Here is a 13,566-nt window from a genome sequence, read left to right on the forward strand (position 1 = left end):
CTGTGTGACTGGTAAACACTGCCTCTCAGAATGGCAGATTGGTAAATGGACTTGGATTTATATAGTCTTCCAACCAATCCAAGCACTGCATACTGTCAACTTTCACCCATTCACACACACATCCATACACTTGTGGACTGGAGGATCCAGGATTGAACCGCCAATCTTCTGATCAGTTGACGACCCGCGCTACCTCCTGAGCCACAGCTGCCGAAAAACCTGCATTTCTATCCTTTATCATATCCTGAAGTCAAAGGCACGACAAGATATTAGTATCATCGGTCATGTTGTGCAGTGAGTTCACTCAGGGAGAGTAAAAGCAGGCTATGTTGCTGTGTCTGCGGAACAGACGAGGGTATTAAGCTGTCTCTGTCACTGTGTGTGTGTCTGTGTGTGTGTGTTCAGGGAGACACTGAGAGGTGATTGTGCGTACAGAAACAAGGCAATCAGCAGCAGTATCAGATCTTCTGCACCCTCCGTCTCTCACTGGTACCATCACTGCTGTACAGACACAGTGTATGTTACCTCCATTACTGAAATGGCTCACATATTCTTATGATGAGTACAAGCTCCTCGATGGAACATTCTTCATGAAAGATATTGCTTTGGCAGGAAAGGGTTTTACATAAAGTAAAAATTAATGGTAGGAAAAATGTCAGGAGTCACCTCAAAGAAACCTGTTTTCACTTCATCTTTAGCATGTTGCCTTTCAGTCACTTTGATAAGAATGAATCACAGAACAGTCCTCCTATATCACAGTAAAAAAATGCCCAATAACCACTAAAAACGGCACTGAGTAATATCTGTTATATCTGATGCAAAGACAAAAACCTCTGACATGTCAAATCTGGTTTGGATTTGGTTTTGACTAACCAGAATGACTTACCAGATATCTTGAATACAAATTCGGGGACGTCATAATGTAATTACGATTAGTCAACATGACATAGTGAAGACATGTATTCCATGTAAACGTTAAAACAGCTTGCCATACAATGCCACGAGGGAGAACTGAATTGTTTATATTAATAATCAACATTTCTCACATTTCAGACTCGAATTGAGTTGTACATATCATTAATTAGAAGTACAAGTTGTCAAAATTACATTATGGACATGTTGACTTAGTATTATAACATGTATAACACAATTATAACATCTGTAATTGAGTCCATGGTAAAAGTATTTAAGTTACAGATATTTATAATGAACGTTTCCACTAGTAAGACAATAATTGTTGATACCAAGAATTAACATTTTGACTAGTGGGAAATTAATTGTCGATATAATTAATAAGAGTCATTATAGTAGTCACAATTACACTATGGATGTGTTGGCTTGGAATTCTGACTGGTCAAAAACAAACTGTTGATATGAATAATGAGCTATTACCACTACTGGTTATCTGTTCAAATGGTTTGTCATAGAAGGGTGCAGCTGTCAGAGGGCAGGGGGGTTTGGCCTGATGTGGGCAAAGCTGAAAACCCATTTCTGCAGTCTAAAACGTGGATGTTCTGCCTCTTACGTTTACACAGTGAAAACTTTTTCATTATAATGAACATTAAAGGAGTTGCTCAACATTACGGAAAATGCACTCATTTGCTTTCTTTTAGAGAACGAGATGAGAAAATCAACCTCATTAAGTATGCAGCTGGAGTCAGGAGGTGATTAGCCTAGCTTAGCATAAAGGCTGCAAGTAATTAACATGTATCTTCAAGAGGACCCGGATGATAAGCAGAATGTAAAAACTTTGATTGTGGTTTTAGGAAGAATGTGTGCTGGACTGTTACATTTCATTGGCTCTTACCGTTGCTTGTGGTGTTGACGTAGTATCGCCGCCCTTGTGGAGACATGTAGCATCTCCACTGAGGAGGCAGGGGGTCTTTGAGGTCCTCAACAGGGAGCTGACTCAGAGAGGCTGTCCTCTGTCAAAACAGACAAAGCGAGTTTGTGTCAGTAACCATAAACAGCACAGTGGAGGTGAATTGAAAACATGTTGGATCAGCAGACAAAAATGTATTTCTCAAGGCTCTGTCATTGGAATAATTGCTGGAGATAAACAGATAAAAGAAATTCAAAGAAAACCATGGATGATTGGGCTGCACAACAGTTGTAGACGAAATGTGCAGCGCTCGGCTCGGTTTCAATGTGGTTCTCATTTCCTCAAGTATTTCACAACCAGCAACCAATGACATCATAGCAGAGCAGGCTGCGCTACCACCGCTGCCACACAAAGAACAACAAAGTGCCTCTGAGACCCTGAGCTCCAGAGTCAGCGCTATGTGCACACAACATACAGCTGAAGAACACAGGAGGCAAACGGCACACATCTGCTCCTGATTAGCAGGAAAACAACAGGCTGAGACCACTGTAGCACAGAGTGGGGATGATGCTGTTTGGAGACTTGGGAGAGCAAAATGAAATTCCATATCAGCTACAGTTTGGTTATCGGGGTCCATGCCAAGTCACTGAAGCATCTAGAAGAGGTTAGTGTAACTGCAAATCAGTCCAGTCTCTGCAGGCTGGATATGAATTGAACAGAATAGAGTAGGAGAAGGAGGAGGCTTTGCAGCCATCATGGACATAAACATAAATGACCGTTTGCTAAACCCCATCTCTGAACAGCCATTGCCCAATCATAGCTTTACAACCAAAACTAAGCTTGGAAGGTCTGCCAAAATCCTTTCCCAAACCAAAAACACAAGTAGTAAAAGTGTAAGGAATGTATTCGACTATGTGTTTGTCTGCTCTAATGTGAGCTGCAAACGTTAGCATGTTTCTTGGAAGTAACATTACTTCCAAGAAGCATTTCATACTTTCATACTACATGAAATAGTCAGTGTTTTCAGCCAACTCATAGATTTATGAAATGTAGCTTGCTAGCTATATAGCTGATACAATCTGCCTGTGACAGTCTTCATTCCAGCTGTAAAACTTTATTAGAAGCCTGATTACGTCTACCCGACTGAAGTCAAGGTCCCATTGTTTCAAAAATGATGTGTAGTGAATCCAGCAAACGCAGCAACAGTAGCTAAGACTCAGCAGTCGGTCAGGTGGTGATGCATTTGGACCTGAGATAAGGTATAAACCAGAGCAAGCTATTTGATGTTTCTAAAGTAGATCAGGGCGTGTGATGGGAAACAAAAATGCTATTCATCATCACTACACAGATCAGCTCTAAGCAAACCTTTCTTCATGGATATTATCTATATCATCACCTTTGTCTTGGTAATCAAGCAGCACTGAGGACGGATTTATGCACAAACTGCTCACATGCATCACCTCAGCAGAAAGTTATTGTTGGCCATAGCTGGAAGAAGCCAGAGCTCCCAGGTTCCACAGGACTGGAGAGTATGCATCCATGTCCCGGGTGACTTGTTATGACTGCATGTAATTACACAGGCTGACAGCGCTGCAGCCATGTTTTCCCTTTGATGGTCTCGTGGTCACTGTTATATTTGTCCTTCGTGTGCTGTGAGAAACTGGTTTTCTTGAATAGTCAGTCATTTCCAACAGCAGTGAAAAGTAGTAATGGATCTAACGATTGGTAAACTCCAACATGCCGTTAAAGAAATATGAGCTATTTCCAATCACATCAGTGACACAGTATCTCATGTTACTGTAGGGAAAGGAAATGGAGAGAGAACACGTCAACATGAAGGCCAAACCACAGATACAGCTAAGTGCTACACTACATGTATGTAGAGGCCAGGCGCCCTTCAGTTGTCCAACAACATGGGTTATTATTACACAGTATAGCTGGGTGAAAACGGCACAGAGTAGGCAATAGCAATGTCTCCATGAACAAATTTGATTATTTTAAGCATTAGAATAGCTGTATGGAAAGTGCAAAATGACTTCCCTCAATTGCGAAGTGGTGAGCATACGACCTGTATTATACTACAAGTCTGTTAGAGTCTGTGAAGGGATGTGTGCATATAGTTTTGCTTATGTTTCCCCTCAAGAAAAACGTGTTAGCTCCGTCAGCACTGTTAGCTACGAGCTGCCAGCTCAGGGGTCACCATGTTGAGTGCCTTTAGGAGGCAATCAAAATGCTCCTAATCTCATATATAGCACCTCCTTTCCTTTGGAAAAAGTGAATATTTCCTAAACTTTCTCACCTCTCTCTGACTCAGTAGGTTACAGGTCTTACTGCCACCAGGGGTTTTACGGTTTGCACTGATGTTAATGGAAGACACCTCTGTTAAAGTGAATGCTTAGAAGTCTCTGAACGTTCCTCACATTCAGTGACTTTGGGGATGGGTGATATGGACAAAATACTCTATTATGGTATTTTGATGTGATATTGAATTATTGATAAATAACATGATTGAAGTGATTTTTGCTGTTAAATCAATTGAGAAACTGTTGATGAATATAATAATCTGACAAGAATGTCTGTTTTAAGCTCATAGCAGTTACAGGTACTTCATCACATTGATGCAAATGTTAGTGTATGCAGTAGATTGATTTGTGGCGGCCCACGACAATATTAAGAGCCACATATTGAACATCAGCCCCTCCTCTCTGTGTACACTGGGAATCAAAACACGATGATGATGTGCTGGAGGAACAACTGCTGTTGGCTTTTACTTGCAAAGAAGACGGCTGCTAATTATTTAATAATGAATTAAAAGATGTGGGTGTAGTTTGGTCACATGTCAACACATTCACATATCTAACTCCTCAAATACAGACACTTGGTCAGTGGCCCTAACATCTAAACACTCCAGGTTCCCCTCTACCATCAGTTAGACTGTACACTCATTCAATAGCTTCTTTACAAAATAAACTTGTCTTCACAGATAAAAGTCCTGTGTTTGTTTGACCCATCCTACACGGCCCCCCCGCCCTACGTCGACTACCACACTCTTCATACTGCGTGAGTTGCTCTGAAGGTCTAATAAGGACATGGACGGGTTTACATTGGATTTAGTTGAAAGCCTGATGCGTCTCATACAGACGCTGAAGGGTGCCTCTGTGCACTGACCAAGCGTCGGCATTTGATGAGTTGGGACTGAGACCAGAATGCACATGGTCATCATCAGTGAAATGATACCACAGTATAGTTTTGTCTCTGAGAAATGGTCTCAAGAGCAGGCAAAGAGAGAGGGGGGTGGGCCACTTATAGTCAAGAGGACCTGGATGATGTGCAAAACTCTTGACATGGAGACATTTAAGGTTGTTGACGTGGTTCATTCCAGTGCTACGATTTAAAAAAACTCAATGTACCTCTTTATCTACAGTGTAAGTTTCTGTCTCAAAGCTTTGCCTGAACAGTGTTGAGTCACATGAGCCCCACACATCTGACAGTCCTGTCACACACTCAAAACTAAACAGACACGAGTGAGAGAATGGGAGCACCTTGGTGGTGGGGAGTATGACGAAGCTCAGAGCCAGCTCTTCTCGCCATATGCAACATTAAATAATGCACCATTCCAGCTGGTTAACCTTCTAAACCCCAGACTGCCTTTGGCTCCACATTCACAGCACGCCAGAAAAGCCCCTGGCAGAGAACAGAGGGACCCATCGATGCTGAATGTGAGCTCTGCTCAACAGTCTGAGAGATGAACCTGCATTAGTCATTGCAGCAGTCCATTGAGAAACATGAAGATAAGAGAAGTCTGTAACCAACAGATTGTGAGCTGGTGAAATGTGTCACCATCACATACGAAATATGATCAACGTGTTTTTACTTTCATTATGTCCAGTTTGCCTGAAACTTTTTTAAGTTTAAGTTAGTCTTTTTTGCCTTTCCATCATCATTTGACAGATGATAGTAAAGAAAAAGACATCAAACATGCAAAAAACAATCACGGTTAAAGGGTAAATACGTCTAAAGGCAAGTAGACATCTCGACTGTAAAACATCACGTGACGGAACACAAACCTGTCAGAATGAAGCACCGGTTACTATCACTGCATCCCATACTGAAAAGGAATCTTATAGTGCTAACAGCTGCTGAGTTTGGTGTATACTGTTGATACAAATGATGTTTCATTATCACTTAAAGAGTGACAGACACATTAACACCATCCTGAAGAAAATGAGGAAGGAGGAGGAATCCACCCAGCCTGTCCAGACTGTGACTTTAGTGATTCATCATTATTTTGTTCAATACAGAACAAAAAACAAGCTTTATTGCACTTGGAAATTCTAAACTTCAACTTCAACTTTTAAACTTCACAACTGATTGTGTGATGTGAGAGTGACAAACATACAGAGAATTATCACTGAACTCAGTAGTTTGTTTTGGTTTTACAGCCCCAGGAGTTTCATTTATAACTTACCAACAAAACGGGGCCTGAACGCCACTTCACACACAAAAGAAGAGAGAATGTGCGCACCTGAACGCAAACTCTGACCCATGCGTACGCACGTTAGGGAGACACAGAAGGTAAGGTGGTGAATTAAAGCCAGATTGTAGAATGTGAGAGGCATCATCAAACGTATAAGGACTCCTCTCTCACAGTTAATTTAACTTCATAACACAGGTTACTTACAGATCCACTTTATCGTAACCATTAAGACCAGCAGTGTTATTTGTGGTAGTGAGCCTCAACTATTCCACAAGCACCTTTTAATTGTAAAAGATATAAACCAACTCAAACCTCAAATCAAATTCAGCTCAATATTTCATCGTCTGTTCAGAGGAGAAGGCCGAACTAGCGACACTTGTGTTCAGCTGATGAAATCATCATCATTGGTTGTACACACACACTGTATATGAAGTGGAAGTAGTCATGGTGATGTCACCCATTGGTTTATGGACTGCCATTGTGAAGCCTTGAGTTTGGCAATTTTGGCATCACCATCTTGGATTACAGCCGTCGCCATGTTGATTTTTGCAACCGATGAACAGAAGTGACCATATTTGGACTGAGAGGGAGTGACGTAGAGACGCCGTGTACGTCTCTGGTAGAGACCTGTCAATCACTGTGAGCCCCGCCCTAAAGCATCCCCTGTTTTATGGTCTGTTTGACTCTAAATGGACCATCATTTACTAAATGAACATCATGCTGTATTGAAGAAGACTTGAAACTAGAGATTGAGATCATAAACTCATGTTTACAATGTTTACTGAGGTAATAAATCAAGAGAGAAGTAGAGTCATTTTCTCATAGACTTCTATACAACCAAAGGAGTCGCCCCCTGGTGGACATTAGAGAGAATGCAGGTTTAAGTTGGCTTCACTCTGCTAAACCGGGGGTTGCCGCCTGGTTGTACTTAACCAAGATAACATCATATAGCAATAAAGAATAGCAGAGCGTCGATAGTTTATATTAACATCTTACTGTGTATTTATTACCAAGTACGATTTCAGTTTCCATTTGTTTTTGTAAATAAAATCGCTGCAGTGAACACGACTTTATTGATTGATTGATGCTTTATTCCATAGTGACAGATACAGCATACTGTACTGACAAACTGCAAACAGCTATCTGATACTAGTAGTAGAGCTCTGTAGACACAGCGTCACACACGTCACCTCACCAGCTTATCTTCAGCCCTCACACCATCACTCCATACATTATGAGTGCTACACTTAATACAGGCCAGTTCACCACAAAAAAACTTAAATACATGAAAAAAAAAGTGTTCACCTATCAAACTTCCTGCTCATCAGCAGCTCATTTCTATGCATCATCATTCATGAGGAGCTTTGCATTGACCAGTTCTGGTTGAATGTGGGCGTGTAGAGGGCGGGATGTGAGGCTGATCCATGGGCACACATTTCTAATTTGATTTGGGATTTATCAAAACTCCAATAAACTCACTGTACATTTGACGGACAGAGCTAGCAACTAGTGAGCAACAAGCAAAGTTAGCGACTACTTAGTGGACAAAGTGAAGCTGGTTTAGCAGAGCTAAAAGAAGAGTGAACTGGACTGAGATCAAGTGGACAGAAAAGAGTCCCAATGAATGCTAATGTCTGACTCTGCACTGCTAGATGTATAAATGAGCAATTGTTTGCTAACTAGGTTTAGCCTTTATATGGTAATATGGCAATGTAGTATTTACAGCATGTAATGCAGGTTTAAAGTTGGTCTGAGCCTAATTCCACCCAATGCCAAAACAATTAAATAAATAAATGGCGGAGACTGAGGGGAGCTGAGGAAGATGGAGTTTCTCAGTGACTGATTCACTTTCATTTTTTATAAATATTTCATGATGTAGATTAGTCGCAGCTGGTCACTCTGTCAGCAATGGCCTGGCCTTGACATGTTGCAGCTGAAGAGGAACTGAACACCATGTCAAATGTTTACGATGGCATTATATCTCTCTCAGATTACAGACATTTACCACACACCCCAAATACAGGTAGCATCTCTTATCATGGAAAACAAGATACCTCATGGTCTCTCTATTTCAGTGACACTGGAAACCCAGAAACATTAGTTAAATCCCCGTAAGGAAAGAGAATAACAGGCTCAGCTGAGACCTGCAGGAAGGACTCCGCTCTTTTCCCCTTTACAGACATTAACGGAAGTTCAAACCCAGGGCATCATCTAACTTCTGGTGGAAATTGTGGTAGGATTTAAGTCATTTACTATTCCAATAGGGGACAGAGGAGAGAATCTCACTTTGAAAAACTGATGTGAGTTTAAGGTCAGTAAAAGGAAAACAGATTGAAAAGCCAATAACTGGCTCCTGAAACCATTAAATGAGTCCAAATATAAACATAACTTGTGAGTAGCTATTGTGTTATTTTTAAATCTATGGAATAATAGAATCAATCACAACCGTGGCTCACTGTAACACAGAAGAATCGTATTACGTTCACTCCTCCCCTGACGTCAAGGATCAAGTACTTTTAGCCGTAAAGATTCAGAGCCGTTTCCAGCTTTGAGCAACAACTAAATACTGAGTCGGAGTTTTCAGCAGGTTAGCAGCGTTACAGACATCGACTGTTCTGAAGAGGTGAGTCATCAGATGAACTGTCGCTGTCTGAGATCACATGCTTCGTGAAATGCTGGTCACCCACTCACTGGCTGTGTGGAGGAGGACCAACGTGCAGCCTCAATGGTCCAGAGTTTCAACATGCTGGATTACTGACAGGACTGAGGTTTAGTCGTCCTCACAAATGCCTGAGTGACTCAGCACCCGCTGACTTGTGACAGAGTCTGTGTGTGTGTGTGTGTGTGTGTGTGTGTGTGTATGTACATGCTCGGTATAGTTTCAAGGGTGTGTGAAATAGCTTTTAGAACTTCTAGTACTGTATCTTGCTATCTGTGTCTGCTGAACCTGACCTCTGGCGAGCCCTGCAGAAACATCTGGATTTGGGAAGAGGAGGGTCTGTGTGGGCCAAGGTCTGTCAGAGCAGCTGTCCAGAGAGGTATCTGAACATGACCATGAGGATGTGGAAATGACCCTAGACTACAGCACCATGTAAAACCAGGCTCTTTATACAGTATCGATGTATTGTAGCCGGAGGATACACCAGGTACAATCTATCACATACTTGCCTCCCGTCTCAGACAGAAATATGTCACAATATATAAAGAAACTTTAAATACACTTCTCCTGAGTCACTTCCTCATAGCTCTGAAGCTCTGCTCAAAGTAATTTATCTAGCAATTTTTTGACAAATTGTGGTTTGAGAAGTTCTTGTGGGTTTTGTGACACACCTTTAGTATCCACTGTACTGTGACGACAAGCAGACGACAGCGTCTGTTCTTCACAAAGCTTCACGTTACCTTTCCACCATAAAGGTAGTGAGTATTTGATATTCAAAAGACAGATTTTTATGACTATTCATCTCGTTGTACGACCTTGGAGACAAAATTGCAGCTGTGATGTTTGCATCTTATGAAGTATATTTTGACTCGTGGGGAGAGAGGAACCAGACCACAGATAAGGGCCGGACTTCAGTGTTGGGTGTGATAGCTTGCTTTGTCCCGTCACTTTTTCAATGAAGTGGCTGTTAAGTTGCTCCCTTTATTAACAGCCATATTTTCAAATGAGGCCCCAGTGATAACTGCAAGATGTTCTTAGTGCAAACCTAATTATGTCTTCACTTCATTGCATGTAGTGCTTCCTGAACAAATACAGTATGCTGGTATACTTCACTGTTAAGACATTCCATGCTGTAGACAAGCACGTCTTGTAAACAAACTCCAGCTGTATATATACTGCAGCAGAGCTGGAAGCAGAACAAACCAGCACACATGATGAGATGCAGACGGAGAGCATGGGTCACCTCCAGTCTGGAGCTTCTCCTAGAATAGCAGGGAGGTACACAGTGGATGTTTTATTCCTCTACCTCGTCATGTCAGAAGAGTACGGGAACAGAGGTGTGACACACAGACAGGGGAAGTGTCTGTTTCCTATTATTCACTCCTAAATACCTCCACCTTCCCTTTGTGGGGCACTCTGTTACTGGGTTCACACACATGCTGATGCTGCGGTTTGTGCTGGAATACACACGGCTGCCCAATCAGCACTTAATCATCTTCAACACTGACAACAGGAGTCTGAGGCCTGTTGAATCTCCAGCTACTATAGAACTGTCAAGTTACCAGGTAAACCTGGAGCGCCACATGGATTACCTGAAATTATGTTTTTTTCAGACATGATATTTCAAAACTATTTATTTTATTTGAAACATATGAAGGAGAAAAAAATCCATCTTTATGTTAAACAACCGCACTGATGGCCCTGAGCAGGTTTCTAATAGCTGATTTCATAAGAAATAAAAAGAACTCTTGCTCAATTCAGTAAACTCAGGGTGTTGTGACTAATGGAGCGCTACAATGTGCTCTTGACTAAACTTTGTTTCTTCTTCTGTAATACTGTAGTTGTAGATCACAGACTGCAGGTTGTTCGCTGTGTTAGTACTTGTGCGATATTGAAAATCTAGCTTCTTGTTTTGTGCCGTTTCATTGTGTCAATCTTTGCGGTAAGAACCATTCCATCTCCAGCAGTGCAAACACACTGGGACTACCACCTGTGTCTACTTGTTATTAAATGTGAGGCATGACCCCTCATCAACATGTGGCGTGGCATACTAATACCCACAGAAACATAAAGCATATAAAGACATGTACCAGACCTAGCACCACTAGCTTACGACGGCTACTGTTAGGTTGACACCGTCTTGTTTGCTGACATCATTTCTATGTATTGTTTACCTAACGGAGTCAGTTCACTGCCTTTATGACTCTTTACCACTTGTGCTACTGACGTATTATATCCAGCAGCTCTCTTTAAACACAGTTTGACCAATCTTTGACTAGAGCTTCAGATACTGATAAAGTTAAGTGTCTATCTCTAAGGACAGCTGAAACAATAAGTTGATTCATCAGGCAGTCGAGCAGAAACTATTAAAATAAAAGATTCATATTGAAGTCATTCTTTTAAAGCAACAGTTTCAAATGCAAGCTACTTAATTGTGAGAGCTGCTTTTCTTCATCATATTTGATAGTGAACTGAATCCGTTTGTGTTTCTGACACAGACGTTCCATAGAGCCACCTCTAGTTATCAATAAGCCCCGGTGGGCCTCTTTCCCCGAAGGTCTGAGGCTGAGCTGCTCAGGCCCACTCAGTGGGTGTTTAGGCCTCATGTGAGAAATACAGCCAGGGAGACGTTTCTCACATGTAGGCTTGGCCGCTAACTACTAGACCCAGAGAGAAGAATGTGTCAAGATATGGCACTACTGAGTGAATGGAGGAGGAGGAGAAAAAGAATGAAACAGTCCCTGGAGGGAGACAGTGAGACAGGGAGAGGGGAAGAGAGCGATGGGGGATGTGGACCGTATTTTATTTGGGGGACATTGTTTTGGTTTGGGCAGATGTGGGAGCCTGAAGCGAAGCCACATTCTCAGATGCAGAGACACTTCAGACACTCAGAGAGGAGGGAGGGAGGCACATGCGCGTAAAGCACGCACTCAGTCACACATATATACTGTACACACACTCACACACGTAATTACCGTCTGTGAGTGTGTGTTTGTGTGAGTGTGTGCAGGCTGCAGGCTGCAGTGGCCAGTACAGCTAACAAAGCTTGTTCTGTTACACCCCGCCCTTTATGTGAAAATCTCAAGCCTCGTTCGTCTCACTGCCGCTCCTCCAAGCTTCTGCTTCAGCAGTACACATGACGGGACTCAGACAGCACCACGATGACACACTGAGCACTGCGTATGAAGGAGCGTGCTCTCCACTGTGCAGATCTGATCTGTACAGGCCTGCTTATGTTCTCAGATCTGGCAGCATGTCTGTCCTCTGTTCTGCTTTCCACTCCAGTACTACACTCTACTCTGCAGTAACTAGGGATGCACCGATCTGACTTTGTCAGTCCCGATGCTGATACCTGGGCTTTGTGTATCAGCCGATACCCAGATATCTGATCTGATACCAGTGTTTAATAAGCTGGATGTCTCACTGTGTGGAAGAGACTGGAAGTACTCCTTAATGTGTAAGGCATCATCAGGCTGGACTTAAACATTGCCTTACTAACTGTGTAAATAAAACAAATAGGTATATAGTTATAAGTTTGAATGGTTATTTAGTCTTAAAATAAAAATGTTACACCAGCAACTTTGTTGCAATTCCCGTTATTGTTAAAGAAAAAAATCTTCAACAATAACAGGAATTACAATTCCAGTGTAAACCTTTTTAATGCAGCAATACATTTGTCAAAACTTAACCGAAATTAAAATTCCAGTATATAATGTATAGAATATATAACCAGAACGGAATTGAATAAATCGGCCCTTTTGTCAATGATACCCAGTCCAGCTGTTTGACTCAGTGTCGGCCTGCTATTGAAATCAGTGCATCGCATAAAGTAGCTCATGCTAAGTCAACAGCCACTGCAGGACAACGCAGTAAAGTCTTCAAAGCCCGACTGCTTCACTCAGCTGGTAATGTAAAGGTTTGCAACTCCATTTGTCCTGGTTGGATCCTGTAGTCAGTTCAGTGTGTGTCCTCCAAAACACATCGCCCTCTTTTAAATAGATGCAGCCTGAGCGTGCATGCCAGTGGCTAAGACTGTATTCATACTGTTGGCAAATATAGACTGGTAGACTTCTGTGGTTACATTGATCTGGGTTTTTTCACCTGATCTGGATTTACCCTCCAAACGTCCCTGGTGGACCCCATTCTTGAAGCTTGTTATAAGTTATGAATCGCATATGTTAATATAGGGATCCTTCTGATTTATGTTTATTGTACATCAAGATCTCACACATGAGTATCCAGATGATGGAACTCTGCTGGTTTCATCAACATGTGACCTCCAAGACGCACTGGAGCTATTGACAGCAGAGTGTGAAGCATCCCGGGTCTGAGACCATGGTACTCTGCCAGGAAATGGTGGATTGGGAACGGAGTTGTCGCCAAAAGTGAAGAACTATAAATATCTCAGTCTTGTTCCAGTTAGGGTAAAATGTAGCATCAGGTCACAGGCAGGTCAGTGGTAATGTAGGAGTTGTACAAACTGTCGTGGTGAAAGAGGGAGCTAACCATGCAGGCCAAGTTCTTCATGTTTCACTTGTTATACAGTTCCAACCCTCAACTGTGGTCATGAGACTAAAAGAATAAAATCATTGATACAAGAAACAGAGT

General features: G+C 42.0%; 1 protein-coding gene across 1 annotated transcript in view; it reads right to left on the minus strand.

Moving 5' to 3' along the window:
• gas7b (growth arrest-specific 7b) overlaps nt 1-13,566 on the minus strand; it is a 62,797-nt gene that overhangs the window by 39,080 nt on the left and 10,151 nt on the right. Inside the window, exon 2 of the mRNA XM_079182389.1 lies at nt 1,808-1,925. Coding sequence (XP_079038515.1) covers nt 1,808-1,925 — 118 coding nt within the window. The remainder of the gene's footprint in view (nt 1-1,807; nt 1,926-13,566) is intronic.

This window comes from Pholis gunnellus (assembly GCF_910591455.1).
Source record: "Pholis gunnellus genome assembly, chromosome: 21".
NCBI classification, from domain to species: domain Eukaryota; kingdom Metazoa; phylum Chordata; class Actinopteri; order Perciformes; family Pholidae; genus Pholis; species Pholis gunnellus.